The sequence below is a fragment of the Scardinius erythrophthalmus genome, assembly GCF_964197995.2.
Source record: "Scardinius erythrophthalmus genome assembly, chromosome: 23".
In the NCBI taxonomy this organism is placed as follows: Eukaryota; Metazoa; Chordata; class Actinopteri; order Cypriniformes; family Leuciscidae; genus Scardinius; species Scardinius erythrophthalmus.
In genome coordinates, this window is record NC_138243.1 from 9315596 (window position 1) to 9339066 (window position 23471).

The 23471-nt window shown below is 38.5% G+C and overlaps 2 protein-coding genes across 3 annotated transcripts in view; one reads left to right on the plus strand and one right to left on the minus strand.

Moving 5' to 3' along the window:
• Positions 1–14109, minus strand: rbm18 (RNA binding motif protein 18). The gene is made up of 6 exons (XM_081354611.1): positions 13617–14109; positions 12149–12262; positions 5420–5546; positions 4908–4988; positions 1739–1827; positions 1–1562 (listed from the first exon to the last, which is right to left on the minus strand). Exons 2-6 carry the CDS (start codon positions 12253–12255, stop codon positions 1400–1402), a joined length of 567 nt encoding a protein of 188 aa, XP_081210737.1. The 5' UTR covers positions 12256–12262; positions 13617–14109; the 3' UTR covers positions 1–1399.
• Positions 13744–23471, plus strand: part of mrrf (mitochondrial ribosome recycling factor) — a 20129-nt gene continuing 10401 nt past the window's right edge. Inside the window, exons 1-4 of one of the 2 annotated variants that reach the window (XM_081354606.1) lie at positions 13744–13937; positions 15058–15094; positions 19596–19771; positions 20090–20242. In XM_081354606.1, the coding sequence (XP_081210732.1) occupies positions 19612–19771; positions 20090–20242 (313 nt within the window). In that variant the 5' untranslated portion in view covers positions 13744–13937; positions 15058–15094; positions 19596–19611. The remainder of the gene's footprint in view (positions 13938–15057; positions 15095–19595; positions 19772–20089; positions 20243–23471) is intronic. The other variant, XM_081354607.1, reaches the window with a different exon arrangement.

The window sequence follows — 23471 nt, forward strand, 5'->3', positions numbered from 1 at the left end:
GGAAACTTGTCTCGTTAGTCGATGCGACCGATTTATTTTATATCACACAGGGGAAATTATAGTGTCGACAAATAAATGAACACAGTAAATTAATAATAAATGATAAACAAATAAAACAAAAAGCAGCATAAAAGGTCTCTATGATTGGGTTACATTCGCAAAGACCGATAATAACGCATGTTAATTCGAATTCAAACTCGGTTTTAATTTTGAAAACAAAATATTTTAGGGTTAAATTGATATTTTATTAATTGAATCCTGCTCATGGCAAAAAAAAAAAAAAAAAAAAAAACTACCGTAGCTACTCACTAGGCTTGTTCATAATTGAAAACGGTCGCAGTTTAATAAACTTATTAAGAAAACAGTAATAAAAATAAAAAAATCCACTATATTATCAATCATTACAGACAGCTCGAATCAACACAGCAGATCTTACTGTGATTTAAATATGCACACATGTCCACTTAAAGTGAAAGCACAAGAATCCAGTTTGGACTTCTCAAGGACCATTTCATTTATTTTTGAACACAACAGAAGCGAAATCTATCAAAATACCTGGATATTTACACTGGAACCAAACTGTCCTGTTGTGATGCCCCACTCTAGATCATGTGATAAAAGCCCTTATCTCTTTAGACTTAAAAAGGCAAGTTAAATAAACAATGCAGAATATTGTGCTTCCTTGATATAGGACTCCAACAGGGTAACAAAGAATGGTACAGTCTGATTTGTATGTAGATTTTGGATCCTAAGACTCACAACACACAACAACTTTCGCAAGCAGCACATGGGGCACTTTACATGTGGATAAAAAAAACACTATATTCTGGAAGAATATCAAGGAAGGGATGTAAATTGAAAAGGTGCACAAACTCTTAAAGGGATAATTCAGCCAAAAATGAAAGTTGTCATGATTTATTCACCCTCATGATGTTTCAAACCTGTACGACAAAATAATATATTTTGAAGAATATTGGGGTTCAAACAACATTGGACCCCATTAACTTTCATTTTATAAATACAAAAAATCAGTAATTTATCAAAAAAAAATCCTCTTACAGGTTTGAACCGATGTGAGAGCGAGTATAAATGACGACAACATTTTGATGACTGATAAATCCCTTTAAACCCAGGAGAACTGAAATTAGTTGGGTAATATCAATATCCAAAAAACTGAATTCACTAGTTAGATTCTGCTTATATCAGCCGGTCATTCAGTAAAAATACTCCTCCGCTGACCGAGAAACAGAACAGCACTACAAATCAAAGGGGTTGGACTCGCTCTTCTCATGACATATCACAGTCTCACGCTGGCCAAGACACAAGAACGGCTCATCTGCGCACGTCTCTCAGTCTGTTCGTGTTGGGTGAAGAGACACTTGGCCAGTTGTTGGAGAGGTCATCTCCTGAATTTGCGAAACTGCTTGCGGTAGGGCTGGGACCTCTTGTCTCTGTTATCAGGGGGCTTGTTGTAGATGTACGCGGAGGGTCCGGAATAGTCATCCGGGTTTTCTTCCATCATCTGCAGCTTGGCTTCAATGGCACGAATCTTTGCATTAACACTTTAAACAGCAGAGGAAATAGAAAAGGAAACCTTCTTATCCAGTCCAAATGGGTCACTTATTAAGTCAATTTGAGGCTATTTGGAAAGAGTAGATGAGAACGAAAACAAGAACAGGAGGGAATCTGAAGGAAAAAGAGGGAAAATGAAAGGAAGCTGAGAGGTAATGTCCCAAACCTCAGTGTGGTTGGCATCTCCTCTGCTTCGCTGGACGAAGGATCTAAACTGGCCGGCACATTTTTGTCTCCTCGGAAGGGTTCAAACTTCTGAAAGCCAACAAACACACACCAAGATGGATGTAAGACAGTCTGTACACGAGACACCGAGACAAAATGCACTGAGGGTTGTTTAATTTAAACACATTTGGTCGCATTTGAGAGCAGAGAAAGAGAGCCGGCTGCTTATTAGTCATATGCTCTCTTGGAATAGTGTGGGAAAAGTTGGGCTACGCAACGTCATAAACATTCATTCCACTCAAAAATGTCCCTCCAACCACCCTTGCGATCATGAGGATGATAGCAGCTCATGGGAATCTGTGGGGAATAAAAACAAAGAGTGATTAGAAAATGCTTTAAAATTGGAGATGATTGAAAAAAATCTTTGGATTCCACATTGTATTAAAGCACAATAAAGAACAATGTGAAATTGCTTTTGCAATGCCTTTAACGTCCAAAATGTGATGCATTTATTAAGTTAACCTGATTATTAACTGGCAAATGGTGTGGACTGGGACTTTTTATTTCTTTTAAGGATGGGAATTTGATCTGTTGGGATCAATTTGTTTGGATCTTCATGTTGATATTATTAGAAGTGCTCGCTGACCCCCAAAGTAAACTTTGGCACGTAACTACTGTACATGCATGAATGATAGTTTAAAATTTTCATTTTGAGCGGTGCTATTACTTTTCAAAGCAATCAGACCCGGTGGACGATAAAACAGGTGGAAAAAAAACATGGACTTTCATTGAAGGACCACATCTAGGGACCAAATATATCAATATCACCCCTGTTTGAAAGTAGGAATGCCAATTTTCTTTTTTTAAACAACAAAACATTTTTATTGACAACAAAACTGAAACTAAATGTTCTTTAGGTTTTCATTTTTTGGTTAAAAAAAGGATGAACTTGCATGAACTTTGTTTGCAGGGCAAAAATACCAATTATAATACTTTTTTCTTTAAATTACAAATTCTAAAAATAAGTCTTTTGTGTGTAAAAATAAATAAAATCCATGTCCTCCTCCCATTCGTGACTGTACACAAGAAGGTTGAAAACCTCGGTAAGCATAGTTTCTTCAAAAAAAAATTTAAAAATGATGTTTTTTCACCATTGCTGGCACAGCCTTGGTTACGTTAAAATAATGTAATCAAATAATAATGAATAATGGAACATTTATCAAAGTAAACTTGGTTTTCTTCTCTTGTAAAGCAATGTTCTCAGTCTGTTTCTGATCCTATACATTACATTAAGTTCCAAATTTTCCTTTTGTTTATTTTCCTTTAGATCGCTACTCTCCACCCAAACAACTGCAAACCATATATACACCACATTATCAGACAGCTCCAGTGAACCAGGGGGCTCAGAGCGCACAGCTGATTCAAACACAGCGCTGAAGAAGACCCCGAGACCCACACAGGTCCTGCTGTCGGACGGTGTTGGGTGGAGGTGGTCAGGAGGACCTGGAACCAGAGCTGCCTGCTGCTACTTGTTGTCAACAACCCTGCACTGTTGACCTTGACCCCGGCCTGGTGTCCCTTTCCCCTCAGACGGGGAGGGCCAGAGGGGCGGGATTCTCAACCATACAGGATTTCCTCACTCCCAGCGGCAGCTGCCTATTGTTAAGCAGCAGGGAAGCCTGTGGAGCCCCTCTCTATAGCTTAACTATAGGTGTGATGCATGGTCTTTATGGACTGTTTTGAAGTAGCAGCATCCAGATATTCCATAAAACAACTATAGAAGCATAAATGGATGTCAAGGATCGACTGAATTTACAGTACAGACTAGAAATGTATGCTTTCTAATGAAAAAATGTGAGTGTTAGGGTTAGGTTAACCCTAACCCTAACCCTGGCCGCCAAAAGCCCTGTCACAGTGAGTATGAGAAATGACTGATGGGAAGATATTTGTTTGAAAAAAATGCGATTCCAGTACTGAGTACTGTTAGTCATCTTTTTTTATTCATACACTACAGTTCAAAAGTCCTTAAGTAATTAACACTTTTGTTCAGCAAGGACACATTAAATTGGTCAAAAGTGACTAAAGATAATTTTAGGCTATTTCTGAGTATGCGTTCTTGAGTGATCGTTCTCATACGTCATCATCAACCGTTGGAAGTTCAGTCGGGTTCAACAGTTCCCGCCCATTTTGTCAGTAGTGTCGGTTCCGGAAGTATTTTTTTCATTCATTTTTCCCATAGGGATTTCAAAAAAGTGTTTGCCATGAACCAAGACATATCAGCTACGAGGTGAATCGTTTAATGCAAAATATGCACATATATACAAATATTTAAGTATTTTGAGAACTTAGAGAGATCGAATCAATTACATTACATGGCAGTGGGCGGAGCTAAAGAGCTCTTTTGGCACATGTTGCTATTTTTAACTCACTAATTGGTTAATTTTCTGTACAGCATCATGGTAATGTAGGTCTTCTGCTGTAAAATAAGATTATTTAAAAAAAGAATGTTTTTTTCAACATTTATAATTATAATGTAAAATGTTTTTGTGCATCAAATCAGCATTTTAGAATGATTTCTGAAGGATCATGTGACACTGAAGACTGGAGTAATGATGCTGAAAATTCAGCTTTACATCACAGGAATAAAATAAAAATAAAAAGTTTTTTTAAATTGTATTTTTTACTGTATTTTTATCAAATAAATGCAGCCTTGGTGAGCATAAGACACTTCTTACCGACCCCAAACTTTTAAATGGAAGTGAATATTTGTAACAATTTATTTATTTGTGAAAAAAAAAACAGATACCAAAGTTATCTAAATAACTCTCTTTCTATATATTATTTTCAATTTATTTTTTAAATCAAGCTCAAATAAACAAAGCTCAAACAAATTAAGCAAATATGATATTAAAGAATGTTCATTTTATTTCAGCAAAGTTCTCTAAGACATCAGCATCGGTCATTAAAATGTCAGAAAACAAAAGATCTGTAGTCTGAACAATGCCCGTGATATTCTGGCTTCTAGATATGGCCTTCCTTCAATATAAGTCTATTGGATTTTGTCCTGTTTTATCATCTGTCAGGTAAAAATCGAAAGTCTGATCGCTTAGAAAATTGATTTTAGAGTAATTAGTACAACAGTAATCGCGATTTGTGATACTCACCTTTACCTGAGCATGAGCCCAACGCACCACTAACTTCTTGGAAAGTGCCAATTTTCCATTCAGACACTGAATAGCCCGTTCAGCCTCCTGTGATGGACAGAAAACACATTTTATGCTTTTATGATGCTCATAAATGCATGCATTACATGTCACTATACTTAATAATTTCACTCCTGATCATCCATCTCCATTTGAAATCCTCTCTCAAAGATCGCCTCTTCCGAAGTCTCTGGATCCCAAACCTTCCTGTGTGTTTGTTTGCTACTTTCGGCTGTTGCTGGAACAATAATGGCTGATGATGGATCACTAGCTTTCCGAGCTCTCATGAAGGGTGTGAATGAGATCTATAAACACACATTTCCCCTTCAACAACACCCTTGGGACTACCTCATATTACACTCTTTATCTCATCAGCTGTGTGGGTGCCTCTTAAAAACGTGCATATCATTTCTGGATCAAAACTGACGCTTCCTTTGGTATTTTAATTCTTAGATGTTGTAAAGAAGAACGAGAAGAACCTCTTTGGTGTGGAAGTTGACGAAGCAGTATCCCCTTGGCTGGCCCTCCAGAGGACCTGATTTATGGAACAGGAAGTCAAACTGCTTGACTTTGCCAAACTTCTCCAGGAGCTTCACTAGGTGGTACCTGCAGGAACACAGAGGGAGGTATTTTTACTTTCAAGTCTATTTGCTTTTTTGCAAAATACCTCAATGAAATTTGGGTTCGGCACTCATGATGAGATTATCAAGGACACTTGATTCACGAGCGATTGTATTCATGATGCTTCCTTTAGCAAATGGCACAAATAATTGTACTGACCAAGAATAAAAAATGACTGATAACCATTATTAAAGCCACAAGGGAATAATGCATGTCATGGAATCATAATTCTTAGTAAGCAAGGCTTGATCAGAATGACAGGTCTCTTTACACCTTTTTAGCTGCTGTAAATCTTTTATTCACACAATACAAAGGATACAGCAGGGGGACAATGAGGATATAAAAAAGCGGAAGAGTGAATTCCCTCAAGAGTTTAATTTAAGACAAACAATTACAACGAGTGCAGCTTCTATAACCTGCTGTACGGTAAAAGCCAATAGAAGACATGGGAAATGACTACGGTTCGCCTTAAGCACCTTATTATTGCCAACAAACTTTATTCTGTTCCTTGACGAAAAAGTATTGTTTTGGACCCCATTGACTTTCACTAGACAAACACATCTGAAACATTCTTCAAAATATCTTCTTTTGTGTTCCACAGAAGAAATAAAGCGATTTGGATGACAGGGATGTCTTTTTTTGAAATGTTGCAAGCCAGATTTAAATTCACAATGCCCATATGATCACCATGGTTCAATGTGTCGAAACACATCAACATGAAATGGCATTCGCAACTTCAGAAACGTGCCGTTTTTTCCAAGTAATGTGCATCCATTGGGAATTGATTTAATTGTGAAAAGTGGGTGTTGCATACTAGAATGGATCAGCCGACTAGGCATGGTCCCTATTTCAATAAAATATTAAAAAATATACAAGCTTCAAGGCGTCTACTAAAAATTAAAGTCTATGGAAGAAAAGCAACTGGTCAATTTTTTGGTGCAGCAATGAGTACAAGTACAAAGAGCTTGTAAAACAGGAATAATGAACAGCTTTCCAGGAGAACTTCACGCTGAACCTGTGCTATTCAAACGAGAGAGTATAAATAGGCTTCTTCAAACAACCATGTCCACAGCATTCGAGAGCAGTCTAGCATGCAGTCCATACAGAAGACCGAACGTTAGCAAGTACCTTTGCTTCTGCATGTTCACCTGTACGTCATCCAAACCGTTAACATTTAATGTGACTTGACGCTGCATGAACACAACTCAGTTTGAACCCAATGTTTGTTTTAGTATGTTGGCAAAACCACTTTTAAAGAACGCAATATCAACAGTCAATGACATGATGCTAATTTTTAAGTCAAGATCAAATATTTTATTCTGAAGCACATTAAAAGTTTTTTTTTTTATTACTTTTTTAAATAAATAAAAAAAATTGTTTAAAACCCTGGTGCAACCAGTGTGCAGAAACATGGGGGGGGGGGGAATAATATCACATGACATTGTGTCAAGTTCAGTAAGTCTTTATCTTGGCTGCTCTTACTTGTCATTTATACTCTAGTAAATATGAATTATCTTGTCACTGGTGCTGACATTGTCTCCAATTATTCATCTTGACGTAGGGTGATGAATGTGGCATCACACGGGCATCACCCAAACCAAATTCTAGAGATTCAGTAATGCAACTCAGGAAGGCATCCAAGCATTTCCTACAGCTGAGAAAAGGCTGGGAAAGCTCCCCGACGTGCAAAAAGACGCGCTCAGGATAAACAACAAAGCATTTGTGGAGCTACTAGCTTCTAGCATGACAGCCAGAGTGGTCTGGGAGTTGCCTCCTAACCCGAGACAAGGAGATGCCTGGGTTTTCTTTGTTGTTTCAGTTGGTTGAGGTTATTTTTAGTCCTGGAAAGGTATGAACGCAGATAGAACTGGGGGTCCTGGCTTCAGTATTAATGTTTTCCCCTCCTCTCCCAGGGGCTTTTCTCCAAGTAGTATTTCGCACTTTCCCAGCCACCACCCTCTCAGGCTTGGGCCACGGGATCTTCCTGACTTGCTGCAGATTGAAGAATTGATAGTGGCCCGACTCTAAGAGACAACCTGCTGATTTTTTTTCGGACCACAATGCACATCCCCAGAGGGCAATAAAATGTGCTGTGGGGAGGAAGAAGGGGTCCGTCTAAGGAGCTTGGAGTATTTTGTGTAAGTGATGACAAAAGCCAAGCATGTCATCTGTTTGGGCCAAAGTGGTCGAAACTCTGCCCACCCACCTGCAACGTCTCTCGTTTCAGTGTCGCTGCACAGACCTTGAGAAACATAGCAGCGCAGAATCAAGAAAACAGCATGGATGTCAAGGTCAAGGAGCGATTCCAACAGACACGTGTCTATTTCAGATGATTGGAGGGTGTGGTCTAAGGCCAATGCCGTTTTCCTCCTCGGCCGTCCCATAGGATAGGGCCTGCTGTTCCTTGCTGCCGTAATAATGGACAATGCAAAGCAGAGCTCCAAAAAGCACAAACAACCTGCGGCACATGGTAGATCCATCACCGGCCCTAAATGGGCCCCAGCGGAGCATGGACAGGTCAATATGTCAGCCTGTTATTACCACAGCAGCCACTGCTTTGTGTGAATTTGTCCGCCACACTACAGGCCTTAACTGTGGGAAACGAACCCTGAACGAAAGAGTTTGTATGTTTGTGTCAGAGAGGTTGTGCATGCATGATGGGGTGGAGCTCTGTAAATGTTGACGGATGTTTTCATTAAATGGAAATGCGCAGAAATGTTGTCATCACTGCCCTTATTATGGGTCATCAATCTTCAGCACCTGCCATAATGTCACTCAAACTACAGGTTTAAAGGGTTAGTTCACCCAAAAATGACATTTCTGTCATTAATTACTCGCCCTCATGTCGTTCCAAACCCATAAGACCTTCGTTTATTTTAGGAACGTTACGCCTCTCGCGCTTCAAACAAATAAGGCTGGGGAACAAACTCGAGCTCCTCTTCTCTTATATCGAAATTCTCATTTTAGACTTCTAATTCATGACCGGTGTTTAGTTTTGCTCTATCCTCAGCGCTTCCGCGTTCATCAATACGTCATGCGTCGGGTCAGAGGTCACTCTTCCACCGGACGTATATGAGACATGTTAAATGAAAACTATGAAGTGAACAGAATTTACATTTCAAGAAACTTCCATTTAAAAGCCATGCCCACTTCCAGATTTAACAGTTATTGGCTAGTCTCATAACACTTCCTAGTTCCCTATGATCGGGAATTCTTGATATCAGGACACTAATAAGTACGTTTCCAGTTTTAGAATGATTATGAGAAAGAGACAGCTCTAGAAATGGCTGATTCCTCTGGAAGTGCACTTCGCTCCCTAGCGGATTGAGACACACCCTAGACAGAGATTTGGAGCAGGGCTGATTTAACAGGTGGAAAGTATGAGACTCGTGCAATTTAAGCACTGTGACCTGTCATGGTGCCCAAGCACTGACTATCAGTATCATACATTTATAACACATTTCAGTGGAAAAGAAACGAGAGGAGTTGAGCAACTGCTCAAATGTGTCCAGAATCTGTAATTTTCCATCTAGCTGCAGCGTGTGATTAATGTAATGATGATGGTGAAACTAACAGTCAGTAAGGTAGATGGATTAGCACTCAGAAGAGACTGTTTACACTGAAAGAACAGAATGATTTTCTTTTTTGTCTGACTGAAATTTCTTGGTGACTACTTGCAGAACTGTAAATGTGAACTTCGCAGGCTTTTCCAAAGCGGTGATGTATTGAGATCAATCATATTAAATAAATAAGGCTGTTTGTAAAGTGGCGTGATGGAATGAGTGACAAATAAGTGTTTTTTAAATGAATTACTCTTACATCAGAATCTAAGCATCAAGCCTCAGCTGATTTTTCCAATGTTTTAATTTCCAAAATGTTACTTCAGCTTGGTACTTTAAAGAAAACTGACTGACAGATGATAAATGCTTGTTACATATAACATAAGAGAGACAAATGGAGTGTTCGTATTGTGTTTTTGTTCTCAATCCCAAAAACTACTGGGTAAATCTCACAAAAACTGTCAAGAAATGTCATATTTCACACAAATATTTTGCATTAAGTCATGAAGCTTGTATTTTAGGCCACTAAATTATTTTTTGCATTGTGACATAACTTATTATAACTAAGCACCCCCTCCAGCACAATTATAGGTTACTGTAAAGCAAAACAACCAACATTTTTATTATTGTAACACAAATAAAGAATGATATATGAATAATAAAGAACATTTTAAATACAATAGTAAGTATACATCATGGCAGTATTTGTTGCATTGAACTTAATTTATGCTAATTAAAAAATTAAACAATGTCCTTTACTGGCATGAAAATATCATCACAGTGCAAAAAAACAATATTAATGGTCCTGTTTAACTTTATAAAAAAAGTATTTTAGGTTTTACTTTCGATTTTTACCCAGGCATTTTTAAACAGAGATTTAGCCTATGAGATCTGACATATTGAGCTGTGGTGCTTATGCCGGCAGCACGAGTTTGATCCGCCTGTCCTCTCACTACAGTCGCTATACAAAAACAAACACTGCATGTGAATGGGGTTGGCTAAGGTCCTGTTTACACCTGGATAAAAACATATGCCAAATATATAAATACCATCGGTCTGTAATGGAAGTCTGTATGTGTTTGGGATTTTCCAAATGTTTTAATCAAACTGGTCTTCTTTTTAAAACTCTTACTTTAGAGCACTGGTTGACTGACAGGTGACTAGGCGGCCCTTCATTGTCTGAGATGCATTAGGATAGATCACATGCTGGTCACATGCTTTTCTGGCTCCTTGATTTACATCTGTATTGACAACTGACCTCTATATCTGGCATTTTTAAATTATCGGCAATGGCCGATACGTTTTTCTGTTTAGCCTATAATTGTCTGAAGCCGCTTTTATTTAGACAACAACAGGACTCTTATTTTGACAGCGGCAAGAAAGGCAGCGCCTGATCTTTAAATTAGTGGCTGCGTCCGAAATCACATACTTTCTTGGGTAGGTTCTTATTTTGAATAAGAAATGAAACCACTAAAAAACCACTAAAAAAGTCATTTCTATATAGTATGAATGTGTGTGTATGAATGTAATCTGGACAATACATTCGCCATGTTGTTATTATCATGTGACCTACCAGTGTCAGTTATGTCACTTCACTGTCATTCATTAATGCTCTCCCGTGGCCTCATGGGATAGTAAAGTGTCCATCGTACACACACTTCAGAATCTCACCGAAGGAAGTAGGTCATCCGGGAACCATTTTCCCTACTCTATGAGTACTGTGAATTCGGACAAACTTTTGCACATACTGTTTTTCGCCTACTATATAGTAGGGAAGTATGTGATTTCAGATGCAGCCCTTGATTTCAAACTATGCTGTGCTATATCCAGTTGGCCACTATTTCATATGCATTTAATTTTCACTCTGTGCTGCATGTAAAATTGCATGTATTTGAGAAAATATTTTCCAGTACTCACACATTTACCAGATTACTGACTATTGGTTACAGTTAATTTCTTTTTATTTATGTTTCAAATATTACTTTATTTGTGAAAAATACCATAGTAGGATTACAGAATCAAGAAGTTAGTAAAGCATAAATTCATAAAGTTCAACTTTTTATATTGATTCTTTTTAAAATTAATTATTTCTAATTTAGTAAATATGTCAAATAAATTGCAGCAATTGTTATGCATGTTAGTTAAATTAAATGTTGAAATAATATCAGCCACCCTTCTCTCTAAGAAACTGGTATCAGCCATCAAAAATGTGTTTGGATCACCAAACGAGGTTGATAAACAGGTGTAAACAAGTTCAAACTGTCCAAAAGGTTATTGTGCTGCAACCAGTTGATCCATCACACTGAATCCCTCAAAGCTTTTACCTCATCTCCTCGGTTTCTTCATAAATCTCTCTGATGATCCATCCACAGCTGCTACAGTGCGATACCTAAAGTACCTTTCTACCTCCCAACTCAATTACTACTCTCAATTATCCACTTACTTCAACTAAAAACTGCCTTCGGGTGAACGCTGACCTCACATAGCAGGACTTCACCACTGTGTGTGTGTATGTGTGTGTGTGTGTGTGTGTGTGTGTGTGTGTGTGTGTGTGTGTGCAGCATCTGCAGGACCCTGAAGTGGAACTCACTACTACAAACACACCCAGCATGTGAACTAATTAATCTTCCCAATCACCAGCCTGTGGGCATCACGGCTGTTTTCGTTCAAGCAGGTTATTTAAAGAAAAACAGAGGAGCGAGAGGGAAGGAAACGCCTGTCTAGACGCCAGCCCGGGCAAGCCGTACATTTTCCAGGGGCGCTCTCGCAACTTCCCTTCCGTGTCACCCGGCCACCCCCTCTCCACCTTGAGCAGCCGCTACAGGTTCACAAAGTAAACACGCCAGGTGAATGAGAAATGATGGCAGCCCCTCAGAAAAACAGGTCTCCACGGCCGAGCGGCTCTCTTTAACACGGCTTGTCGTCGTCTGCTCATTCTCCAGCACAAAGACACGCTCGGCTAATCAATCACCCGGGTCTGCCTCAGAGCCAGCGTAGCACTGGGTTTCTGCGCAGGCAAACACTCACTCTGTGATTTTGGGGTCAATGTTGCCGATCCAGAGCCGATGACCGTCCTGTGCCGAGCCACCTGACAGGATGGAGGCATTCTCCACAGTCTCCGAGGCGGACTGCATTAGGGGCCTGAGGAAAGTCAGAGAGCTATTTCAGTCACGTTCAGGTAAGTGTGTGTGTGTGTCTATCTATCTATCTATCTGACTGTGTGTGTGTCTATCCATCTATCTATCTGACTGTGTGTCTATCTATCTATCTATCTATCTATCAATCAATCAGACAGACTGTGTCTGTCTATCTATCTGTGTCTATCTATATATCTATCTATCTATCTGACTGTGTGTCTATCCATCTATCTATCTATCTATCTATCTATCTATATCTATCTGTCTGTCTGTCTATCTATCTATCTATCTATCTGTCTATCTATATATCTACCAATCTATCTGACTGTGTCTATCAATCAGTCAATCTATCTATCTGACTGAGTGTCTATCTATCTGTGTCTATCTATCAATCAATCAATAAGACTCTGTCTGTCTGTCTGTCTGTCTGTCTGTCTGTCTGTCTGACTATCTATCTATCTATCTATCTATCTATCTATCTATCTATCTCTCTCTCTCTCTCTATCTATCTATCTCTCTCTCTCTCTATCTATCTATATTTGTATATCTCTCTATTAGACTGTGTCTGTCTGTCTATCTATCTATTAGCCTAGTCAATCTATCTATCTGACTGAGTGTCTATCCATCTATCTATCTATATATCTATCAGACTGTCTATCTATCTGTGTCTATCTATATATCTACCAATCTATCTGACTGAGTGTCTATCTATCTGTGTCTATCTATCTATCAATCAATAAGACTGTCTGTCTGTCTGTCTGTCTGTCTATCTCTCTCTCTCTCTATCTATATTTGTATATCTATCTATTAGACTGTGTCTGTCTGTCTGTCTATCTATCTATCTATCTATCTATCTATCTATCTATCTATCTATGTCTATCTATCAATTAGTCAATCTATCTATCTGACTGAGTGTCTATCTATCTGTGTCTATCTATCTATCAATTAATAAGACTATGTCTGTATGTCTGTCTGTCTATCTATCTAACGTTTTATCACATAACAGATCAAATATATATAACTGAACAGAATGAAACACTTCCATAAAACTCTAATTTCTTATCAAACGTATAATAACCCTTGAGAGTGCGATGCATGCAGAACAGTTGCAGTTTAGGTCTCTTGGTGTGAAATTAGCCACGACAATTAAAATGCAGAATGAACATAATAATAACGTCAATGTGATATTTTACAAACCATTTGTCGTTTAGAAACAACGACAGTTATAGAAAAAATTATACTGATCAACAATATAAACTAAAGCCGAAAAATAATTAATTATACACATCAATGGCTGTTGAGCTAACAACAACTAGCAAGCAGTGTTAACAGTTTACATACGTTAGCAAAACACTCACCCTCCTCTCGTATTCCTCTCCTCTGCTCTCTGATCCTAAACTAAATATGCTATGTGCAAAATCTGGTGGCACTGCCTCAAAACCTAAAATTCATCTCGTTTATATGCCACACGAACGAGTCAGACAAAAACATTGAGTGCAGCCAGTTAGCTTTAGCATCCCTAACATCAACAACGGCGCCATAAAGTGACGTTAACCGCATTTTCTGATGACGCAAAACACTAAAATGCGATGACATGTGCCCTTGAGCTGCTCATGTTGTCAAAAAGTGAGTGTACTGCAAGCCATGCCTGCTAGGACACATTTCTCTACGTGAGGAATGTAAGTATGTGTGAATTACACTTGTATTGTTTGTCACGCTAAATGCCTTAATGTATTTGTACTCGCTGTGTCTGTTTGAGTTTGTATCGATGTGTGGGTTTGATTTATGTAACGTTAACTCATAATGTAGCTAGTAGCATCATGGCACTGCTGTGTGTTCACTTCAGTGTCCGTCAGTTGTCATGTACTACGGGTCTGTAGTAATGCACACTTGCGTTAAAAATCAACAGTTTGTCTGTGCTGGAAAAAATAATAATGGAAAATTCCTTGTAAATTATTCCTTGGGTAATGCTTGGAAACATTGTTATTAATGACAGACAGGGCATAAATAAATGGAAGGCAAAGTAAAGCATGTGTTGTTTTTATAGTTTCAGAATATGATATTAATATATCATTGGTAAAAGGGTTGTTTTAGGTTGCCCTACCAGATTTATTTCACTTTTACTAACACTGTCTTCTGTTCTTTAAATGCTCCCTTTTAATCACTTTCCTCTCATATATGATGGATCATAAACTATATAAATGGCTCACTTCTCATCACTATGTAAAATAGAATCTATAATATAATAGCTAGAGATTTTATATAGGAAAATAAACTTATTGAACTGTATATATATTATAAAATTTTAAGTTTTTAAAATAATAACATTTGTTAAATTAACACTCTTCATCCAGTTTTATAGAGTATAGATATTTATTAATTTAAGACATATATCATGTCATGATTTATTCACCCTCATTATACAGTAGTCAACATTTGAAGTGGATCAAAACGTTAATCAAACTTGTCCTAAGACAAGAACGGGTATTGTTCAAAATTCATGTAACTTTGATGAAAGGTTTTGATCCACTTCAAATGTTGACTTCTGAATTATAAAAAAAAAAAAAAAAAAAATATTTTATTTTTTATTAACAAAATGTATTTCTTTTAAAAAAAGAAAAGAATCTTAAATAGGTTGTTAAAGGGATACTTCGCTAAAAAAATAAATAAAAATTCTGTCATCAACCTGTATGAATTCCTTTCGTCTGTGAGACATAAAAGAAGATTTTTGAGTTTTGGAAGTCAGTAGGCTCCAATGTTCCCAACATTCTTCAACATATCTTTGTTTGTTTTCCACAGAAGAAAGTACCTCTTACAGGATTGGAATGACATAAAGGTGAGTAAACAGAATGACAGAATGACATTTTGTTTTTGGTGAATTACCCCTTTAAAGGGGACCTATGCCTTTTTTCAGTCTTGATTTTGTCTTTTTGGCTTTTTACTAGAACAGATTTTCACACTTGAAGGTTCAAAAAACAGATTATTTTTCACATATTTGATATTGTTGCAGCACCTCTCTTCCCAGTCTGTCAGTAACGCTCTGGGCTGGGTTTCCCGTACAACGACTCGTTGTAACTCGCTGCTTAACTACCATGATAACTTCTTTTAATGAATCCATTTGAGATCGAATTAATGCTAGATTTTTTGCCATAAATTACAGACATGGCATCTGTGGACTATTTCTCATTTTTCTCAGTTTTTTGCTTTATTTTCAGTCATAGGCTCGATCTTGCGTACTAGACCACATGCACACTCTTCAAAAACAGTGCTTTAAATCTCATGACAAACTTAAAGATGTAAATGACATTAGTATGTATTAGAAATAAAATATATAGATTGTAGTTAATGTTTATTTTGCTCAAGATAAGGATTTATGGACCAGTGTGTTGTGATTGATCAACGCTTCCAGTGTGTTTGGGAAATGTCCCTCCCCTTACCATAACCACAAGTTTCACACACTACTAAAGCCTTGTGCACACCTATGCTGCGTTCCAGTCCACTTTTAGACACGCACTTGCGAACTTCCCTAAGCACTTCCCCTCGGGGGAATCCCTGCCGCCATTTTGAAGTGTGTTCCACTTTGTGAAGTGGACGAGGGAAGTTTATATGGACAGACCCTTGTTCCCTTGATTTTGACCGAGGGAGCGAGTCTACTTCATATGTACACTTCAGGCACCTATATGTCCCACAATGCAGTACGATTGTGACGTCACCACAAATCTCGTCTAATCACCACCACAACAAACAACTCTATGATATATTAATTATATATATATATTTTTTTTTTATTTAAAACAACCCAAACACACATATATACATTTGGATGCTGCATTAAACAAATTCTTAAAGGGAAAAAAATGTAAATAATAAATCAACTCCACAGCTGATTCCAAGTGATCAAGGGCTTAGGACGTTCCAATTCAGCCGATTGCAGCTTCCGCCAGTAGTGGGCACTCGTGCAACGTAAGCAATGACGTACATCCGAGTGAACGAGACGGAGGGAAGTTAGCGAGTGAAGGGCATGACAATTCTGGACTGGAACGCAGCACGGGACACGCGCTTATTGCCAGTTTTTTTTCTAGATGTTTTTCAGCAGCTCCAGGCACGTGAACAAAAGCGCCAATCTCATTGGTCGACCAGTTTTTAACGCGGGGCGTCAGACCAAAAAAACGAACCTGAGGCGTTTTTTTTAATTACGCTTTTATGTATGGCGTGCATACTCACATTGGCGCCCTTTGTTTATTCACGAGGCGTTAAACGTCGGAAATAAGTGTGCGATAATTATCCTGGTGTGCACAAGGGTGCAACTCAACCAAGCCTTGCCTCTTTGCATATGGTGGTGGCTGAGGAGAAATCCCCTGATATGATTGTAAAGTGTTTTGGGTGTACAGTAGTACATATAAGCGCTATATAAATGCCTCATTCATTCATTCATATGCCTTGGGCCTGAATTATTTAAATGAGGAATATTGTGACGTGTTTGTTCCCGGAAGAAAACTCAAGACTACAATCGGGGCGTTTCAGGGAGTTCAGAAACAATGCGCACGGATATAGACTTTGAGCTTTGTAAGTTTGCAGACCTTTTTCATTCTCAAACAGCAACATTACACACTAAAGAAAGATGAACATGTAAAGAAGCATAATAAGATCCCTTTAACAACCTTTGGTTACCATTAATTTAATTTGTATGGAAAAGAGTATCATGATTATTCTGCTAAAAATCTCTTATGTGTTCAATGGACAAAGTTGTGGGGGAGCTATGCCTTCAAATTAAAAATCCATGAAATACCGTTGCTTTTATCAATTGCGAGCCACACTCTCTTTTACGCTAGTGTAAAAGCAGTGGCCAATACATCATGAAATCCAACCGTGGGTCCACATTACCAAGCCAATATGCAACACTGTCTCCGTTTTTACAGTAAGGACTTTTAACAGTTCACACTGTAAACATTTCTTTCATGAGGTGAGCTCATGCAATGAGGGTTTGCCAACCGCTGTCATTCCCACCGGTGTGAATCAAACGGCAGCGCGCTGTAACCCACAGACCACCTGCGCAACAGTTTTCTGCTTGACGGCCCCTCTAAACCCGCCATCGGCTCTTCTCCATCCACACCCCGTGGGCCAAAACACCCGTGTTGGACAACTCCCTTCTCCTAAGGACGACAAGAAGAGTCACGCTTTCCGTTTTTTGAGCTGCATCTAACCATAACAGCTGCGACTCCCATTGAACCCACAACATGCATCATCAAGAGCTGATAAAAATCGCGGCTCGTGCGTGTAGTGGCTGCTATCAGACCCGTGCCATCGAGGTATCGTTATCACAGCAACTGTAAAAACACACAGCCAAACTTTTTTTGAAGCACAAGCCAGGCTGTATTTTGACTAGTGGGATACCTCACGCTAGCCATAACAAAGAAGCACTGACAGAGGCGCAAGCAACCCGTGAGGTATAGCTCTTTTCCAGAGCACCTGCGCTGTTGTTACAGTCCACGCTGATAAACAACCTCCATTTGAAGATTTATGCTGCTAAACAGTGGGAAGTCAACACCAGCAACACACACATTGCAGGACTCGGAGTGTCCACTAATGAGCTGATGAGTTGTATATCAGATGTGTTGGATTAAGGAGACAGTGTTGGGGGACCTCCAGGACCAGGATTGAGGACCACTGCCCTAACCCTGAGAGTTAAACTCAGCACTGTTTGTGCTCCGGACATGAATGATACGGCAAATCGTGCGGCTTGAGGGGAGTTGTGCCATTACTTTACTAAGCCATCAGACTTACAATTTTCACCTGGCGAACTATAAACAAGTTGGAAATTGTATAAACTTACATTGAAGGAAAGTCCTGAGAGATATCAAGGGACTAAAATCATAGAAACTTGGGGGTGGATTTTTTTTTTAACTTAAGCCAACTGAGAAACCACCCAGAATGCCCTCACAACATGATAAAACACGCTAAAATGACATTTGCACACATATTTCTTCTGTAAATGTAAAAAAAAAACCACAACTAATTCGTTTTGACATTTTAAATTTGTATATATTCATATTTTATATTTAAAATATTGTTGGGAACAAGAAATAAAAAATATATTTTAAAATGCATTAAAAATACGATTCATAAATTCAATGGCTTGAATAAACCTTATTGTGTGATACATTTGTTTTTAATTTCTAGATCAAAATTCATTTTGATATTTTTGTGAACACTTGCTTTAATATCATACTCTATATTATATATATTTTTTTAAACAAAGTTTTAATTTTTTGAAGGATGAAATTCTTGCAGAGTAATTTGGCATATTTTTTATTATTATTAAGTAATTAAGTGGTTAAAAGGTCTGTCTGTCAAGGTCAATAAAGTCTCTTAAAATATCAGATAATTTGACCTTTTTATGACAATAAAAATACTAATATTATTAATAAAACAAAAGTTTTATATATATAATGCAACATGAATACAATGAGTTCATTTCAACTTTGCATTTTAACTTGGAGCTTTAAAAGTTTCTTTTTTGGACACTCTTGATATGTCATTTGCCCACTTGCTTTAGATGTATTTGTACTAAAATGACGATGACACTATTTTAGGAACTATTGCAATGCTTTTTAGTTTGTTAGTGTCTGTTTCCAGTCTCTGTCTCTGCTTTCACAATTTCTTAAAGGGATAGTTCACCCAAAAATGAAAATTCTGTCATCATTGACTCACCCTCATATTGTTTCAAACCTGTGTGAATTTCTTTCTTCGGCTGAGCACAAAAGAAGATATTCTGAAGAATGTCGGGAACCAAACAGTTGATGGATCCCATTGACTTCCACAGTATGGGGAAAAAAATCCAATGGAAGTCAATGGTGTACATCAACTGTTTGGTTCCCGACATTCTTCAGAATATCTTCTTTTGTGTTCAGCAGAAGAAACTCATACTGGTGGTTTGTAACAACTTGAGGGTGAGTGAATGATGACAGAATTTTCATTTTTGGGTGAACTAACCCTTTAAATCCCTCCCTGTTCTAGCTTGTACTATTGTAGATGATGTTTGAAGCTTTCTATTGCTAGCACGTCTTGTGTTATTGCCTCATTGGCTTGTTGTATTCTACTTTTTATAAGTTGTTTAAGTTGTTTAAAGTCAGATAAAGCCTCTGCTAAATGAATAAATGTAAGTGTAAATGTCTATGTACTGGTCTTTTAGATTTGAGAGACGCCCCCTGGTGGCAATTTGAATCTTAGCCAGTGGCCAATGTCCAAAGTTTTTTTTAACAGATCTCAAAATCTGTATTTGATGTAAAGTTGCTCTAAATGTCCTTGCATTAAATAATTTTCCTTCCATGTTTTAGTATAGATTCCACAGACATGGCATTGAGTCATCTGAACCTCCTGCGGCCAGTATTGTGCAGATTTGTGCCTTCAGTTGTGAGGACCCCGCTGGTGACTTGCTCAAGAGTCCCCTTTCTGCCTCGTCCCGTGGTCCTGCCGAATTATGCCCGTCATTATGCCACAAAAAAGAGTAAAGGTGAGTGGAGGACTGCGGCTACTCATCCCCCACAACAAAGAGCGTCCAGCATAGGGGTAGGAGTGGATGTTGTATTTGTTTTCCAAAGCAGTGCTTGTTTAGCTTCACTCAAGTGGGCTTTGAGCCCATATAAAGGGAGGAGAAATCCCCTCTTTTCCCTCTCTGACCTCCAAATCCTGCTTTCATTTGTAATTGCTGAAACAATCAGCCAGCATGCTGGTCACAATCTTTCATTTCTATCTCCAGCTTTTCTTTTGAAGGCACCAGTGATGAAGACGTTAATGTTTCTTTCTTCTTTGTTGCTTTTTTATATGTTAGCAAAGGCAAAAGGGCAGACGGCTAAAGTGAACATCAAGGCAGCATTGGTGGATGATATTATTAGCCTGGAGGAGGTGAATGAAGACATGGCTGCTGTCCTGACTACCCTGAAAGAGGATTTCAGCCGCAACCTCAGCATTCGCACATCACCAGGTCAGGACCACTGACACACAAGGCAACTCTGTCGCTTTAACCCGATGCTGTGATGCTTGACTCGTTTGCCCCTGCTGGTGGAGGTTATTACTACACCACCTGGCTGCATCTTTGATCATTGAAAGCCATTCAAAAATTCTGAAAGCAACATTAACATTTCTAAGCAACATTAAAATTATGCATATTTCTTTATATCATAGTAGATCTTATTTAAGTGTTCAGTTATATTTTGGAGAGTGCTGTTACTGGTATTGGCAAGACTTCACAGAATTTGAATTAGACTGCAACTGATAATTCTATACAGTTACATAATTAATTTTGACTAATTTATTCACTGATATGTAGAATACATCTGCTTCTCAACAAGTTCAATACTCTCAAAGCATGAAAACAGATTTTAAATTAGTCTACAGCACCACAACATGTCATCATATTTCATTTCATTGATTCAGTTCATTATATAATTTATTAATTTGAAGTATGAGAATGCACGTTGACATGTTTATGGGTAATTTATGCTTAAAATAATAAATGTATTTTTATAGTGCAGTTATACCATATTTTGGGGATTTCACTCCACCTCCTTAAATTAAAATTGCAATTCTGTCACCGCAATTCAGATTAATTTAAGACATGAAATAAACAATTGGGAACACTAAAGTTCAGGGTCCAATTCTCACTTTTAACTATAACTTGCTTATTAGCATGCATATTACTAGGATATTGGCTGTTTATTAGTACTTATAAAGCACATATTAATGCCTTATTTTGCATGACTGCATTGTACATCCCTTAATCCTACCCAGTACCTAAACTTAATAACTACCTTAGGAGTTTAATGATGCAAAAGTTATAGTTAATAGTGAGAATTGGACCCTAAATTAAAGTGTGGCCAAACAGTTAATGGATGAAAAAAGATCTTATCTTAAATATGAGATTTTTAGCCTTTTGATGATATCTACTATATTTTTAGATTTATGTATTTGCTCTGATATAGCTTTTATTTTTAATCAAAATTACTTTGAAAGCAGTTTTTCACTAAACACAGGAATGATATATATGAAATACCACATCAAGACTTCCATGGACTTTTTATTTTGAATAACAAAGCAAACAAACAATTCAATCTGAGTTTTGAATCGGACAGTTTGAACTAATCCACAGAAATAATATGACTTCTGAAGCCATAAGAAGCTTTATTCACTGAAAAATCTTCCCGCAGACGATCACATTTTCGTACATGCACTACTTTCGGATAAAACTTGTGCATCCCGATCAGTTACAAGACACAAGATCCTATGGTGTTTGGTGTCATTGACTTTAACCCACGTCATCTACATCAGGGCTCTTCAACTCCAGTTCTGGTTGGCCAGTGTCCTGCAGACTAATGTATCTAAAACTACCTGTTTGTATTTTGCGATTTGAACACCTTTATTAGCTTTTCCGGGTGTGTTTTGGTTAGGGTTAGAGCTAAACTCAACAGGACACTGGCCCTTCAGGACTTGAGTTTAAGAACCCTGATCAACATTATCAGTGTCACTGAGGTTACACAAGGCTAAGAGAGTATTGTGTTACCTCGTCCTCCCATGAGGATCAATGCACAGCGATCCACCTTTGCACATGTTCTGGCATTGACCATTGTTCCACAAGGTGGGGTCACCCTGTTTGCAATCCTACTTCCTGAAGTACATCCAGGTCGACCCCGTTCACTCCAGCCCAATCCCTAAAGACCCAACAGTTGGGCATTTGGGAATTGTGGTTGAGGAGTCCATGCTCTTCACTTTCACCTCCTGACCTTTGCCAGTCCTTTCCTCCTTTCTCCTTGATCCAGCATGGACTTGGTTCCATGGAACAAATATGGAAAGTCAGTGAGATGGCACAACGTTCTTTTAAGCAAATGATCAAATCATCTGGATTGAATTAAGCAGCGAGTTTATTATGAAGGACAGGAGAATCACCTTGGCCGAGGGAAGGAGGTTGCGGAGTGCAGGATTAATGTGGTGACCTGGCGTCTGGGCACAGTATACGAGGATTACGACCTGTCGGTCTGTCATCTGTAGGATAGACCGCTTGTGCTTGGATCTCCGCAAATGTACCTTCTCTTGTTCCAGATAAATCTACTGTCAGAGGACATCGCTTCACAAAAGCCTTTGTATTTTCCAAACACCTCATCTCAAGGATAGAAGTTTGGTGGTTCCAGCAGAAGGCTCAAACAGCCATCATACGATGGTTCTTCAGCAAGCAAATAAATCTAACATCAAGCCAGTTTGCTTCTGAATATTGTCTAACCTTTAGGCTCTTGAAGCTGTGAGGGCAACAATTGGTACCATGACCAGGAAGAGCCCATTTGGCTAATAACTTCCCTGTTAATCTTCAAGGTTTTTTAGTGGAGGAAACAGCAAAATGTTCCATGGAAGCGTTAGCAGATGTGAACGCTTCCAGGTAGCACACACACATTCTGAGGTGGGTTCCAGGGCCAAATCTCTCCATACCTTTGCTCATGACAAGATAATGGTCGAAGTTTGGTCAAAGTCACATATGCACTATTGAACCCATCTGAAATTGGACTGAAGCTGGTTTTCAAGGTTCGCAAAGTATGATCTTCTTAGATGTTACTGTTCAACAAGCGGACAAAATGGTACATATATGGAGAATTTGAAGTGTTTTCTTTGGGCTGAAAGGCACATGCAGGTTCTCTCATGAAAGATCAAAGTGCAGTGCAGTGCGTCTCAGCTGTTCTCCAGGCTCTCGTAAGTGTGGGATAAAGTAAGGTAAGACCGGGGACAAAGGGCGGGAGACAGAAACATAGCTGTGTGAGGTTAGACAGATGAGGGAATGAGACATGCTGGTGAAATGCTCTGGTTTTCTGTCTGGAGTGAAAGGAGTGGGTGCTTTCATCCCTCAAGGAGAGCGAGACGTGTCGTCACAACAGCCATCCGAAGGTGCCTCTTCTTTTGCAACCTTTCATTTTTTGAGACGGGTTGGGAAAGGATACAGAAAGCAGGCAAATGTCTAGTTGACAGACAGAATTATTCCATTGTTTTTCTTGAAGGGATAGAAAATTCTACCTCAGATCTGTATCATATTCTTTCTTCTGTGGATCAGACAAAGAATATTTTATGTTGAAGAAGACACATTTTCAGCTTTTTTATCTACAATGGGATTCAGTGTTGGTTTGGGCCTCAATTACTTTAATTGTATGGACAAAAACAGTTCTTCAGTTCAGAAA

What these genes read in the sequence shown, in the direction of transcription:
- rbm18 (XM_081354611.1), bottom strand. Translation starts at nt 12,255, where the DNA reads ATGCAGTCCGCCTCGGAGACTGTGGAGAATGCCTCCATCCTGTCAGGT. An exon ending in ATTGACCCCAAAATCACAGA is followed by an intron (nt 5,547 to 12,148) that starts GTGAGTGTTTGC and finishes GTGTTCCTGCAG; the next exon opens with GTACCACCTAGTGAAGCTCC. An exon ending in TGCGTTGGGCTCATGCTCAG is followed by an intron (nt 1,828 to 4,907) that starts GTAAAGGTGAGT and finishes GTTGGCTTTCAG; the next exon opens with AAGTTTGAACCCTTCCGAGG.